The sequence below is a fragment of the Panthera pardus genome, unplaced genomic scaffold (genome assembly GCF_024362965.1).
Source record: "Panthera pardus isolate Hobbes unplaced genomic scaffold, ASM2436296v1 HiC_scaffold_25, whole genome shotgun sequence".
Lineage (NCBI taxonomy): Eukaryota > Metazoa > Chordata > Mammalia > Carnivora > Felidae > Panthera > Panthera pardus.
Genome location: NW_026526821.1, coordinates 21464363 through 21479371, shown reverse-complemented (window position 1 = coordinate 21479371; position 15009 = coordinate 21464363). Strand labels below are relative to the sequence as shown.

Genomic DNA, 15009 nt, shown 5'->3' with positions numbered 1-15009 from the left:
AGGAGACGTGCGTTCCAAGGTCTGAATCACTACTTTGTACAGATGATATAACTGCTTCCAGCCTCAACTTTCCTATCTGCAAATAGGAATAACAATATGTATCATATGATTGGGTTGGCAGGAGGATTAAGTGAGATTATGTGTGTGTGTGTGTGTGTGTGTGTGTGTGTGTGTGTGTGTATGCCTGGCATACACTACTTAAGTGGATGTTCAACAAACATTAATTTCTTCTCCTCTCGACATTTGCCCTTTGAAAGATTGTGGGAGTTTTCAATTAAAAAATAAAACCGTCTGGGGGCGCCTGGGTGGCTCAGTCGGTTAAGCGTCCAACTTCAGCTCAGGTCATGATCTCATGGTTGATGAGTTCGAGCCCCATGTCAGGCTCCGTGCTGACAGCTCAGAGCCTGGAGCCTGCTTCGGATTCTGTGTCTCCCCCTCTCTCTGCCCCTCCCCTGCTATGTTCTGTCTCTTTCTGTCTTAAAAATAAATAAAAACATTAAAAAATTTAAAAAAAATAATAAAACAGTCTAAGGGCACCTGGGTGGCTCAGTCGGTGAAGCGTCCAACTCTCAATTTTGGCTCAGGTCATGATCTCATGGGTTGGTGGGTTCAAGTCCCACATCGGGCTCTGTGCTGACAGCTCAGAGCCTGGAGCCTGCCTCGGATTCTGTGTCTCCCTCCTTCTCTGCCCCTCCCCCCCTTGGTCTCTCCCTCTCTCTCAAAAGTAAATAAAAACATTTTTAGAAAATAAATAAAATAAAATAAAACAGTTCAGGGGCGCCCCGGTGGCTCAGTCAGTGAAGCGTCCAACTCTTCATTTTGGCTCAGGTTGTGATCTCACAGTTCGTGAGATTGAGCCCCGTGTCAGGCTCTGTGCTGACAGCCCGGAGCTTGCTTGGGATTCTGTCTCTCCCTTGCCCTCTGCTCCTCCCCTACTCAAACAAAACTTGAAAAAAAAAATAACATGGTCACTTACTGCATTTATACCATTCTATAATTTTTTTTAATGTTCTTTTCGAGAAAGAGAGACAGAGAGAGACAGAGCGTGCAAGTAGGGGAGGGGCAGAGAGAGAGGGGGACAGAGAATCCAAAGTGGGCTTTGCAATGACAGCAGAGAGCCAGATGCTGGGCTCAAACCCACGAACCGTGAGATCGTGACCTGAGCCAAAGTCAGACGCTTAACTGGCTGAGCCACCCAGGCGCTCCACAACCCCCCCCCACCCATTCTCTAATTTTTAGGCAAAGAGATTACAGAGAGGTCAAAACGATACTGAGAGAAAGGTCAGGAAATCTGACCCTGCCACTAACTTGCTGGATGACCGTGAAAAAAATCATTCCATTATTCTGGGCCTGAATGTGTATTGTTTCCTGGTTTATGATCTACTTACTTCCTTGTTTATGTCCCTTTCCTGGGCAACAACGTGGCAGGTGATGCGAAACTGAAAAAAAGCTTTGTTTACACAGAAGGTGCCAGCAATTCTCTGTAGAGACACGGCAGGGCATCCAGGAGCCCTTCTGAACACAACGATCCCTCTTGGTGGGACCGCTCCACTGGGTGGTGCGGGACCCGCGTCCAGCAGTGACCCCACGTGGCAACAACAGCCCCGCCAGACTGACAACAGGTCTCTCGCTACCTGGCTTTTGGAAAAGGGTCGGATTCCTGCGGATTGAGTAGAACCCGGATAATCTTATGTAATCTGGATGTGTCGGGGCGGGGAGACCTCCACACGATGACGCTGACGTTCCCGCTAATGAAGCAGGTGCTTCCTGGGACTATGAACTGGGGGAAATATCAAGAACCGAGTGTATTTGTACCCTAAGTTGATACGCCGGTTCACGTCAGTGACACTGTAAGTTCAGCTGCCTCGGGGAAACTTCACATCCATCGACCCCATGAGTCCGTGAGTTCCTCCACCACTTTCCTTTAGTGCTCTGTTGTTGACAACGTGCTGTCCCTCACCGTCTCATTGAACGAGGCCGGACAACCCGGCCGTAGTTTGCAAACGGCAACGCACCATAGAGATGATGGTTATGATCGTCTTATCTGAACGTCGCAGTAACTCAGTGGGGCAGGGAGTTCAGGCATCACCGTCCTCACTTTAGAGACGAGGAAACTGAGGCTCAGGGGGCATGAGGCTCGGACACCTGTGTCTGTCCCTAATCCCCACGGGACTTCATCTGAGGGTGCTGGCTGCCTCTGGGTGCTGGCGGTTACAAGGACAGACTGAAGCTGACGCATTACTTCCAAGGGAGAGAGGCAAGAGTGTGATAGTAAACGGCCAACAGCTACTAAGCACTCACTGCACGCCACGCTCCGTGCTAAGCTGCGCGCATCATCTCTGTGAGGTAGGGGCTGTGTTACTAACATTCCCACTTTCCCATTAAGGAAAGTGAAGCTCAGACAGGCGACACGGACCACCCCCCCACCCCAGCTCCACAGTGACGGAGGCTGGATTTGAACCTGGGGCACCTGACTCCTAAAACCAAAGTATTGATCCCACCCCTGGCTCGGAGGTGATAGGGAGTCACCTATAATTATAATTAAAGTCGCCTGTCGTTGAAAATAGAGAAATTAAAACGTTGTGACCCTTGTTCCCGGGAGAAACAGGGAAGGAGATCGTGCAAATGCAGTTTTAATGACCAGAAAAGGGAAGCGGGAGTTTCTAAAGCTTGCCACGGGGAAGGCGTCAGGAGGGGAAGGACGTACGGGAAATAGTGTCGGGGTGGATATGTGGGAGTCGGCAGCACAAGCTCGGTGAGTCTTCCCTCTGCAGTAACCATGACTGTACGTCACTGTTTGTATCTGTATCAGGAACCATCCTGAGCACGTGAGATGAATGGCCTCCATCTCCTTCCAGGTCCCACATCTCTAGTTCTGGCTCCAAAACCCGAGCTTTTAGCTACTGCCACATTCCATTTCTTTCTACCACTGCAATGATGCACACAGCCTCTGCTCTTACTTTTTGTGCCTGATGTATGGTGTCCCTGACGCACATCAGCCAGCAGGACCTTTTCGGACCCTCTTAGTGATTCCTGAGGCTGGAGCCGCAGGGGACCGAGCAATCCCGTGAAGGGTGTGCACAAGTTCCTGGGTGTGGTCTCCAACAGCCTGTCCCCACCCTTACAACAGTCACCACGTCTGGCCATAGATGTAGGGGTATGATTCAAGCCTGGCCAATCCTGCTATCCCATTTCTCTGGCTGCAGTGATTGGCCCAGGGATGGACATAGAACCCAAGCCTGGCCAATCAGGATCCTTCCTTGCAACTTTTCTATCTGCTGTTGTTGGGGAAAAGTTCTTTCTCCTCCCCAGGACAAGATTTGAACCCAGAGCTGCCCTGGGCTCCAGGCGTGTGGAGACAGCCTATAAGAATGATGTTGGCAAGGGCCGCCTGGGTGACTCAGTCAGTTAAGCGTCTGACTTCGGCTCAGGTCATGATCTCGCAGTTCGTGGGTTCGAGCCCCGCGTCGGACTCTGTGCTGACTGCTCGGAGCCTGGAGCCTGCTTCGGATTCTGTGTCTCCCCCTCTCTCTGCCCCTCCCCTGCTTGTATGCTGTCTCTCTCTCTTCCTCTAAAAAATAAATAATAAACATTAAAAAAAAAAAAAGAATGATGTTGGCAAGCAAGGAGAAGCAGAGACAAGAGACAGAAACCCCTTAAGGCATTTGATTGGTGCATCAACTCGGGGCTGAGACCGATTACCTTGTCCCGGTCTGAGTAAAGAACGGGTTATTTGCAGCCAATGAGCCCTACCTAAAACACTTTTCTTTCCACTTTGCCTTAGAGAGGCCTCCCTGAGATCTGGGTTCAAAGGGGTCTGCTGGGAAGAAAGTGAGTCCTGAGGCCTCAAGGGCTCCAGGAAAGATCTGGAACATTCTCTATTTCCACTGAAGCTGACCCGCTTCGGCCAAGGCAGCCTGGTGTTGCCCACAATGCCAGCCCCAGGGCAGGCTCCGAGGGGCCATCACGCAGGGATGTCTTTTATCCAGGACTTCCTCCTGGATAAAAGCATAGGCGTGATGGGCTCCTAGAAGCCAGAGAGCAGAGGGTCAAATGAACCTCCCGTTCCACTGGGGGGCTGAAGTCTCCCTTGGGCGAGCAGTGGTACCTGGAGAACCACCCCGTGTCCTCGGTTCCTGCTCTGAGACAAGACACGCACCGACCCGCTTCCTTCTCTGCTCAGCGCCAGCCCCGCGGTTCTGGGAGAGCGTGTCCCCCGGCCCCACTGTCCCTTCCAACTTACACAGGCTGCTTCACGCACTTGCTCACACAGGCGCTTGGCAGGAATGAGGAAATCCAGGAGGAAGCTCAGCCCATCCCCCTGGAAGTCAGAATCCAGGAGACGGAATACCTGCCCCAGGATGGTGGGCGCTGTGGCCTCAAAAGGGGGATAGAGGCCCGCCAGGGCGTGCTGAATGGCTGTGTCCAGGGACGGGGGGTCCTGTAGGGGATAGGAGGAGAGTGTGAAAAGTGACAGTGGCAGCAATAATAAGGGTAGTGGCCACTTGCCATGGCCTTCTGGGCCCCATATGACCGAGGCCCCTGACCTCCCCTGCACCCCTCAATCATGCCCTCCAGCCACACTGGCCTTCTTTCCTGTTCCTCAAACACAGCGGGCACCGTTCCACCTCAGGGCCTTTGCACCGGCTGCTCCCCCTGCCTAGAATACTCTTCCTCGAGACATCCTCACTCCCTCACCTCTTGCAGGTCTTTGCTCAAATGTCACCCACAGGCTAAAGGCCGAGTGGAGGAAGAGTAAGGGGGATTCAGGTCAGGGGCCAAAGGAAAGGGGAGCTCAGCGTCCATAAGTCCCACCACCTGACAGATCTGCAGACCTTGTCTGAAGCCGAGCGGTCAGTGAAGCCCAACCTGTAGTCGACACGCAGGTGCGTCAGCATGCGGGTGCGTGAGTGATAATAAATAATTGTTGCTTTTTACCACTGAGTGTCGGGGTGGTTTGTTACACAGTGGTAACTGATGAGTGGAAGTTACTGTAGCTGCCTCGTGAGTTCCTATATCCAGACTCACATAACCAGGTGCCTCCTGGATGCCTCCCCTAGATGTCCATCGGGCACAGATCATCAACACGTCAAACCCAACTCAATACCTCCCTAAACCTACCCTTCCCCCGTGTCCCTACCTCAGTGATGGCCCCATGGTCCACTCAGACTCCCAGAACTCTGCTCATCATCCCGCCCCTCCTCTTGCCTCCTCTATTCACACACAATCCTCAGCCATGTCCTCCTATACCTGTCTCACCTCCAGAGTTCACCAACTTGCCCACTCAACCCTGTTGCCCTGTGCCCGCCCTGACTCAGGCCTCTGGCTCTCCCACTCAATCCCCTCCTCATTGCCGTCCAATCTCTAGGCTGCCTCACTTCCAACCATGCTAGACCAGGACCCCACAGTGACTTCCTCAAATGCAAAGCTGATCACGGATGTAACATGCTCAAAACCCTCAAAGGCTCCCTCCCCACGGCCTTCAGGAAAGCACTGGCCTCCAGGCATTCAGGTCCCCTGTGATCTTGGCATCCCATACTCAGCCTCCCCACCCCCTCCCCGCCCAGCCTCTCTGCCTCTCTCATGCTTCAGCCACGGTACATCCTCTCACTCACCTCTGGGCCTTTGCACATGCTGTACCTTCCTCCTGGGATGCCTTCCACTTCCACTCCCTCTCCACCTGGCTAACTCCCTCTCACCCGTCAAGATTTGGGTCAGCCCTCATCTGTTCCATGGGATTTTCTCTGACTTCCTTCTCCCACACCACCCGAGTCAGGCGCCCCCTTTCCTGGGCTTCGATGGTGCCCCTATCATAGCAGTTTCCACCCTGATTGTCATCCCCCTCAAGGACTCTAGACTCTCTGAGGACGGGAAAGGTAAGCCGAATAATGCCCCCCGCAAAGGCGCCCGTGACCTAATCTCCAAAACCTGTCCATATGCTACCTCACAAGGCAAAGAGGAATTGAAGCTTCAGATAAAATAATCATTGCCAATCAACTGGCCTTAAAATAGGGACGGTTTCCTGGATTTTCCAGGTGGGCCCCACGCAATCGCAAGGGTCCTCCAAAGCGGGAGAGGCACCGGAGAGGTGAGCGTCAGGGGGGAATATGATGAAAGAAGGATCCGAGAGATGTGATGTCTCTGGCTTTAAAAACAGAGGACGGGCCAAGGAATGCAGGCTGCCCCTAGATGCTGGCTCTCCTTTGGAGTCTCCTGGAAAGAATGCAGCTTGCCGACCCCTCCATTTAAGCCCAGCAAGCCCCGCGTTGGACTTCCGATCTACAGGACCGCGAGGCAATAACTGTGTGTCGCTTTAAGCTACCAAGTCTGTGACCACCCTCAGCAGCGACAGAAACTACCAGAGCAGGCACTGGCTCCTCTTCATCTGGGGTCTCCCGTTCCTGGCACGGGGCCTGGGCCAACCTAGGGGCTGAGTCGATGTTGTGGGAGGACAAACAAAATGTCCCTCTCTGAACCACTACGTTTTCCATCTGTAAAAACAGCTTGGACAAGACCAGAGGCTTCTGACCAAGTGTAATAGAACCCATGGGTTATGGTTTTCAACTCTTAAAAAGCCTAATGGAAGCCAGGCTGGGTGGCCCAGACTCATTGCAAGCTCTGGGTCCATCTGTCACGGAGGGATGTAAGGGAAGCTGAGAACAAATAAGATTCCCGCGCAAAGGAGCTTACTTAAGACAGAAAAATCACTTTTTTTTTTTTTTTTTTTTTTTTTTTAACAAATGAGGTCCCTTGAACCGGGGAGATTAAACAGGGACTTTGAGGAGGAGGAAACATGGCACTACTCTACCTCAGTAAGAGTCCAATGCCAGGAGGCTGTAAAACAGGGACGCTAGCCCATGGCGTTTGGACAAATGTCCCTGTCACCGTTCTGTCCCCAGCACCCACACAGCGTAGGGCCCCCATTACTCTCTGCAGGAGGAATGAATGAATGTCTGCAACCCCCATTCTGAAGGAAGGAGGGTTTTGCCCCCGACGTGGCAGAAACCCAACGGGGATGATGTATTTATTGCAGGCAGGCACTTGATGACAAAATTGCGCGTGCCCAGGAAGGGCTATTTTCACGCTGAGGGGCCAGGTAAGGGGGGAGGGGGACGTCTTCGACTTGGCAGAGTAAGGAAAGGCTCCTCTGGCCTGGCAACCTCTCCTAATGCTCTTCCCCTCCAAAGTAAGGCCAAACCCTAATAGTTACCCCCTCACCCACGCAATCATGAGGACGGCAGTGGGAATGGGGACCCAGAGTTAGAGGACCCGGTCTGACATCGGTGAACACACACACACACTAAGTCAGGTAAGCCCAGCCACATGCCCTCCCACTCCACCCAGCCTCTCTCGGGGCACTCCCTTTCCTGGGTTCCCCTTCACTGTGCCGCCTTGAGTAGATGCCTTCCCTCTCTGGGCCTCTTTTCTCCTGTGCACATTGCATTGGGCTAGGTTTGTTTCATCTTAGTTTTGGAAATTTAATCATTCACTGGCATCGTCATGAATTTTAGCATATCCAATGAGAACAAATACATTTTCTAAATGAACTTCTAGGACATGTAGTCACCTCCTGAAGGCTCATTAAGGTTCTCTTTGCGTTAGAAAGGTGGTAATGGTAAAGACATCTTATCGTGAGAGGGGGGTTTTCGCTGGGGGTCCTCAGAAGATCAGAGGGAAGTTCAAAGAGACCGAGGCTCCCAGCACATGGTCCCCCGCGTTATTTCGCTCCAGTCCGTGACAGCGTGTGGCCCAACCATGGCCTGCATACCAACCTCTGGGCAACAGCAAACTAAACAATCTCTGCCATGACATGCCTCAGTTTCCCCACCTGTAAACGGGGATTCTAGAATTATCCTATCTTGCTCTGATGATTGTTCTGCAGATGCCGGGGCAATGATGGATGTAGGGGTCCCACGAAAAGGAAAAGGTACGACCACCTGTTTTTTATTTTTACTGCTCCTGTCACACCAGCCTAGAGTCCCCGCCTCTGTGTGAAGACAAGGCCCCCTCTTGATCCCTTCCTGAACCCACTACCGTTACCCCAAGAATAACAACAGCTTCCAAGCACCTGCTGGGCACCAGGCCCTGTGCTCACATTCTCTTGCTTCCCCACATGATCGGACTGGAGCAGGGAAGGAACATCCCACTTTGCAGATAAAGAAGCCAAAGCTGATCTTGTCCAAGGTCGCAGAGAGGAGGGGAAAGACAGACCCAGCATCCAACGCAGCCTTGGGCAGTCCGGTGCGCTCTCTTCCCCTGCCCCCAGTGTCTTGCCTGTCTTGGGGCCACGAGCAGCCACCAGCCTTTGGGGCGGACTTCCCAGCTGCCTGTCTTCCAGTGTTTCAAGCGGGGCCTGAAGAAGCTGTTTACTTCTCGCACACTAAAGCGCACAGATGGGACGCCTTTGGCTTTCGCAAATTGGCTCACTGGCCACACGCTGTAACCGTTTAAGGGGCAGCCAGTAAAAAACAAGAATGTTCCAAGTTAATGGGGCTCCAAGCTCTTGGCCAGAGCTTTACCTGCTACGGGCCCGCACCCCAGGGCGTCATAAGCTGTCCAAGTATGGGATAACGAGCCCAGGAGCCTGCACGAAGGAAAGCTGGCCACTCTCCCCTCAGAATCAATAGGGCAGCCCTGCCCGGGACCGCAGGAACCCAAACACCGTTGGCCAGACGCGGGCCCCTCAAAATGATTTCCGTGAAACTTAATCGATGTGTTTCCATTCCTTCCCAGTGAGTGTAGCCAGGCTGGGCCTTTAACTGTTCCTCGGCAGAAGCCAGCGTGAAGCTGGAAAGGGAGAAGGTGAGACAAGCCAGAGCCGTCTGTCCTCAGCCCTCCAGCCCCTCCCAGGCAGGAGACAAGGAGTCCCCTCTGGGGGGGGGGGGGGGGCCGCAGAACTATGTGTGATGTGCAGGGGCCTTCTGGGTGGACTCGGGGAACCTGGTATGGAGCTCAAGGCCACATAGAAAAGTGTCTGTCCCCATTGGTTCCCTCTGGGTATGAGAGGAGCAGGGAGGAAAGGGGTTTCTAGAATTCTGTGTCAGCCTCTTGCAATGAGCCTCAATTATTATTTTACAGGAAAATAAACAAGGTCGATGCATCTTTACCTACGTGCCTATCCCTGTGACCACTACCCAGGTCAACGCACAGGATCTCACCAGCCCAGAAAACGGCTCCCTCCCCGGCATGGCCCTCACCCCGAAGCTAACTACTCTTCCGACTGTTGGGAGTTTTTAAAAGAAAAATTCCCATGCAGTGTGATCTCCGTTGCGTAAAAACGCGTGTAAGCCAAGAGGCCATGAAATAAAGTGTTAACTGTTAGTCACCCCTGAGCGCTGTGAGGGGCAGGGGCCTCGTAAGGCACCGTTTTAATTTTCTTCATAGTTTGCTGGATTTTCCGAACGTTCTGTAACCAGCCTGGGTAGCTTTTATAATCAAGGGGGAAAAATAAAAGTGCGATTGCGTGTGTTTTTAAGGCCTGTTCCCTTTTTAAATGGTCTCACCAGATGTTGTTAGCTGGGCTTTCTGAGATGTGTGCTGAACTCTTCTTAAAGGCCCAGATTTACCCATCTACTGCAAGATTCAAAGCTTTTTCGCATCACTTAGCATCAGCACCTCCTAGCTTGGGAAGACAGAAGGCTGGGAAAAGCTGAGGCAGGCAGTGTCCCAGGGCTGCTGTCATCCCCTACTGTCCTCTGTGGCGGAAACATCTAGGGAAGGTGACATTCCACCCCTGATTCATGGGGTGACCATGGTCTCAATTTCCCCATCTGTAAAATGGGGGCATTGGGCTTATCTATCTCTAAGGGTCCTTCCAGTCGGGGCCATTCTAGAATTCAAGCTGTGATCGGACTCCAGAAGGTCTGGAGCTGGGACGTGGTTTCTAAATGGGACCCACGTAATCCTCAGTTGGTGGGAAAGTTCGAAAAGACCCTTCTCCATCTCTGTACTCAGCCCAGGAAGAGTCTACACCACCAGCCACAGACACAAATGCCCACAGGGGACCGACAGGTGACAGGGAAGACAGAAGTAGGCCAAGTGTGAGAAAATCACCCCTCCGGTCCCTCGGTGAGTGGCCCTTCACAGTCAACCTCCGTGTCCGGGAAGCAGTAGGGAGCCATGGGGCTGGGACACATGCCCCACCTCATCAGCTCCTGCCCAGCCTTGCCTTGGCCCAGCGTTGCCGGATCTGCTGATATTTTAGTAAAGCCTCCCAATGTTTTAAAGCTTAGCCAAGCCAAATACGTCTGTGAGTCAGCTACAGCCCAGTGGGTATCAGCTTCTGGCCGCCAGGCTCAACGATCGGGGACTCTGCCCTTGAACTTCTCCAGGCTGGAGGTCCCAAAACCAGGGTTCTGCTGCCCTGGGTGCCAGGAAGTGGTTGATCATGTCCAACTAAAACTTCTCCTGCTTTAAATCCCTTGTATTTGTGTGTGGGTGGAGGTAGGGGTGCGAATTGGCTCCTCATTAAAAAAAAAAAAAAAAAAACTTTCAAAAACTGGAAAAACAGGCCAGATGCAGTGAACTGAGAAGGAAGTAGGTGTTAGAAGACCCACATTCAGAAATCCGGTTCTGTCATGTGTCGTCTTGTGGGTAACCTTGAGCAAGTCCCTTCACCTGTCTGGGGCTTAGTGTTGTGTTTGTTCTTTTTGCTCCCCATCCCCTTGGCCTTTGCTTTGGGGCTCACCGTCTGCCACCCAGAAAACATAATGATAATAGCACTTATAACTAGAGCTGCTTACTGAGCAAACTTCTGTATCAGGTTTTATCCTAAGCGTTTTCCATTCTCTTATTAACGTTAATTTTTTTTAATGTTTATTTCTTTTGAGACAGGGCCACACAGACTGAGAGCGGAGGAGGGGCAGAGAGAGAGGGAGACACAGAATCCCAAGCAGGCTCCGGGCTCCGAGCTGTCAGCACGGAGCCCGACTCGGGGCTTGAACTCACGGACCGTGAGAGCATGACCTGAGCCGAAGTCGGACGCTTCACCGACTGAGCCACGCAGGCGCCCCCTTTTATTAACATTATTTGATTTCCTCTTCCCAATAATCCTGTGGGAGAGGTATTATTATTCCCATTCCATAGGGTAAGAAACTGAGCCCAAGGCTCTCTACCACCAGCAAATGGTAGAGTTGGGGTATCGACACGTGCACATCACCACCAGCTCCTCTGCCCCTTCCCCTGCTCCCTCCCACCAGGCCAGGCTCTCCTTTGGCCACTACGATGGCCTTTTAACACAAGACCCGGTTGTGACCCTCACTGCTCAACAGTCTTGAGTGGCTCCCCACCGTCTTAACAACTCAGCCTGCCAATAGCAGCCATCGGTCTACACCAGCCCACCTTTCCCACTTCTCCTAACACACCTGACACCCTGGCCCGGGGTTTCCCAGTCACCCGCGCGCCTCGCACAGGAGTTTTGCTTGTGGTTTACGTACCCCAATTTATTTTACTTGATATGGACTGTTGCTTACTTCACGTTTGTCTTTTCGGCCAATTTGTTTCCGACTTAAATCCACTGATTTTTATTTATTATCACGTGTTTGCGCTGCTTAAATTACCTTCCTAACACTAAGCCGAAAAATTGTAGAACGATAAATGTGTAGCCAAAGTCTCCCCCTCCCCCCTCCCCCCGCCCTGGGACCCATGGCAGGTGCCCCACTTTGAAAGCACTGCCTGAACTCGCGTTGCACCCCTCCCTGGATCGGGTGAGCTCCTTCCCACCCTTCATTTTTTTTTTTTTTCAAAGTTTTTTATTTATTTTTGGGACAGAGAGAGACAGAGCATGAACGGGGGAGGGGCAGAGAGAGAGGGAGACACAGAATCAGAAACAGGCTCCAGGCTCCGAGCCATCAGCCCAGAGCCTGACGCGGGGCTCGAACTCACGGACCGCGAGATCGTGACCTGGCTGAAGTCGGACGCTTAACCGACTGCGCCACCCAGGCGCCCCGTCCTTCCCACCCTTCAGAGACCCACACAACCCGCATCTCTCTTTTTTGACACGCTTCTATGCAAAGAGAGGAACTCCCGCCGCCCATCACCCAGCCTGGAAATCTCAGTGAGTGGGCACTGTAACCCCAGGCCAGGGCCCAGGGCTTCGTCTTCTCTCATTCGGGTCCTTACACAGGGCGCAGCACCTCGGGGGATCGCCATGAGGTAAGTACTTTGGCAATGTTGAATGAATTCAATTGGATTCAACCGGCTTTTCTCAAAGCTTGGGATAGGACGGCAAGTAACCACAAGATGAGTTGGGGAGGACGTGAACTCTATGTGAAACCACAGAAAGAAAGTTACCCCAACTCTCATCCAGTCCTCACGGTAACACCAAAGAGACGGTCTCAGTTCGGTGCCGGTATATCTTAAAATACCTCCCAGACACTGAGCGATTATTCCTTTTAACAAAAAGAAAGCAGCCCCCTGGCTTGGAATCATCCACAGCCGACCTCTTCCGGCCAGAATTGACGGATACAAATTCGCCTTCATGGCATACATTTTTATAGTGACTTTGTGTTGATGACAATGGATACAGATTTTTCATGGTCTTGATATAAAATGTCCATGGCATGCTAGAGTGGGACTTTCCTGAGGACACGATATCGGGGTGGAGATTTATAGGAGGGATAAGAATTCTTTAGGTGAAGGGGTGACACCCAGCAGGCACGGCATATGCAAAGGCCCTGTGGCGGGAGGGAGCTTGAAGCATACGAGGCTGTGAACCAATGTCAGAGCAGCTGAAGTACAGAGGTGAGAGCAGAGAGGTAGGTGGGGGGTGGGAGAAAAATCTGTCCGTCATTCCTATTCAGGAAGGAGTTGCTAAACCTTTTCAAGGAGCCCCCCCAAGGCCTGACTCTTGATTTGAGAGTCTGGCGTTCAGCAAGGAATTTCTGGATTTTAAAAAAGTAATCACAGAGTTAGGTCCAAAACTAGGTAAAGCTTAGCAAACACTGCTTGGTGCAGGTGTGGCTCTGGGGTGGCCGTGACAGCTGAATGCACATTCAGAATTCAGGCCATCCTACCTCCTGCTTTCTGGTTGGGTGACCTTGGGCAGTCACGGAAGCTCCCAGAGCTTCAGGTCCCCATCTGTGGGGGTGGAGATACCAGCAGGTGTATTCTTAGAGCTGGTGTGAGCTACGCGAGCTCCTGCACACAAATCCCACAGCACAGGACCTTGCCTGTGGTGAGAGGTGAATACCCATTAGCGTATGAAGGTTACCGTCAAACAGCTCCAAGAGCGATGTGTGAATCCACCTGTCCTGCGGGCGTGTGGATTTAGCAGCCTGGTTTTGCAACAGGTCTGTGGCACGCACGCCGGTGTGTGCCCATATTTCAGCGGTAGAGAGAGCAGGTAGGTAAGGCTTGTGTGTGCGAGAGGGCGCGTGGGTTCGGCCACGTAAGTCAGTGGCACGCGTTTTGGTGTGCTCAGCCTGGGTGCACACATGTCTCTAAATAGAAGTCTGCGTGTGAACGTGCACCCAGTGAAAGTCCACACCAATCTGACACGCTCGATCACAGCTAAGAGGTTAAAGCCTTGGCCTGTCTTCAGAGCACTTTTCCAAATCCCCACGGCTCCCATGAATCCGCCCCGGGGCTCCGGGGCCTGTTCGGGGCGGGGCTGGGATTCCCTGAAAACAGACTTTTCTTTCATCCCCTGTTCCCAGATACTGGCATGCGTGAGGTGCACACACACACACACACACACCTCCCAGAGCATCCCAACCTTATCGAGGTGCCAGCTGAGGAAGCCGCAGTGTGGAGGTATTGCCCTCCCCCTGCCCTCCTCCTAGGCCTACCTCCCCACCCGATTCCCATGGGGCCACCTCATGTCAGGACTATGTGCACATCTGACTTTCCTGCCCTGACTCTCAAGTGGCAAGAGCACCCCAAATTTTGGTGAGCAGCTCCCTCCTCTCCCCTGGGCACCCTTAACCCACCTTGCCCAGCTCTGTGGGACTGGGAAGGGCCTTTAACCTCCCTCTCCATCCAAACCCTGTGCGGGGACACTGGGCATACCCGACCTTCCACCCCAAGTCTAAAATGCAACAGCCCCCCCCCCCCCCCCCCGTTCCGTCTAAGGCCCAAGGGCTGGAGTTCAGCTCTGATCTGTGCCTGCGATGGGGCGACATCAGAAGTTCCCAAGTCATCCAATCTTATCCATCCACTTCGCGCCTCGATCGACGGGGCCCAGAGAGGAGAGAGGACGTGGCCAGAAGGGGGGTACCCGGCACCGCCAGCCCACCTCCCTCCCAACCGCCCCCCCCTCCCCGGGACCAGTTAACACGGACCGGTGGTGAGGTGCTGAGGGTCATAGTATAAAAGGTCGGGGTCTGCCCTGACACCCCCACCAAAAGGGGACAGCGCCAGGTGGTCCAGGCCTTGGCAGGCGTTACCATGATGACGGGCTTCTCCTGTAGCCGGTGCTGGGTCAGTCGGTCCGCGGGTCCGTCTATCCGGTGCGCAGCCCCAGCCCCCACCTAGCCCTGGAGCGAGCGGAGCGGGCTGGCCGGGAGGGGAAGGGGAGGCCGGGGACCCAGGGAGAGAGCCAGAGAGAGGCGGCGGGCCAGAGGAGACTGGCGGCAGGGCGAGGCGAGCGGGGGCCGCCGGCGGCCGCAGGGGCGGGTCGGAGCGCTGCTCCCCGCGTGGGACGGGGCGGCGCGACGGCAGCCCTTTTGTGCCGGCGCCTCGCCCGCGCCCCGCCCGCCGCGCGGGATGACAGGCAGGCGCCCCCCTCCCGGCCAGGGCCTCGGCTGCCAAGAGGAGCTGGGCTGCCCGCCGCCTTTCCGACCGCTCCCCTGCTCCCCTCTGTCCTCGCAACCCCTCAGCTCCCGCTTCACAGACGGGCCAGGCCCCCCGCCGGGTGAGGCGCGCACCGACCTGGGCATCAGCCCTGGGTTCGAGGCTCCTCCTCGTCTACTTCCCAGTTGGGCGATTTGGGCAAGTCACGAAGTGTGGTAAGCCTCAGTTTCCTCATTTGTAACATGGGGGTGATGCTGCTGGCAATAGTATGATGATGGT

General features: G+C 53.7%; 1 protein-coding gene across 2 annotated transcripts in view; it reads right to left on the bottom strand.

Moving 5' to 3' along the window:
• Positions 1-14649, bottom strand: part of KIAA1755 (KIAA1755 ortholog) — a 39959-nt gene extending 25310 nt beyond the window's left edge. Inside the window, exons 1-2 of one of the 2 annotated variants that reach the window (XR_008417730.1) lie at positions 14385-14649; positions 4244-4441 (exon numbers count right to left, since the gene is read on the bottom strand). Coding sequence is in view for 1 of the 2 variants with exons in the window: in XM_053890263.1 (XP_053746238.1) it covers positions 4244-4441; positions 14385-14387 (201 nt within the window). In the remaining variant the exon portion in view is untranslated. The remainder of the gene's footprint in view (positions 1-4243; positions 4442-14384) is intronic. The other variant, XM_053890263.1, reaches the window with a different exon arrangement.
• Positions 14650-15009: the final 360 nt, after the last annotated feature.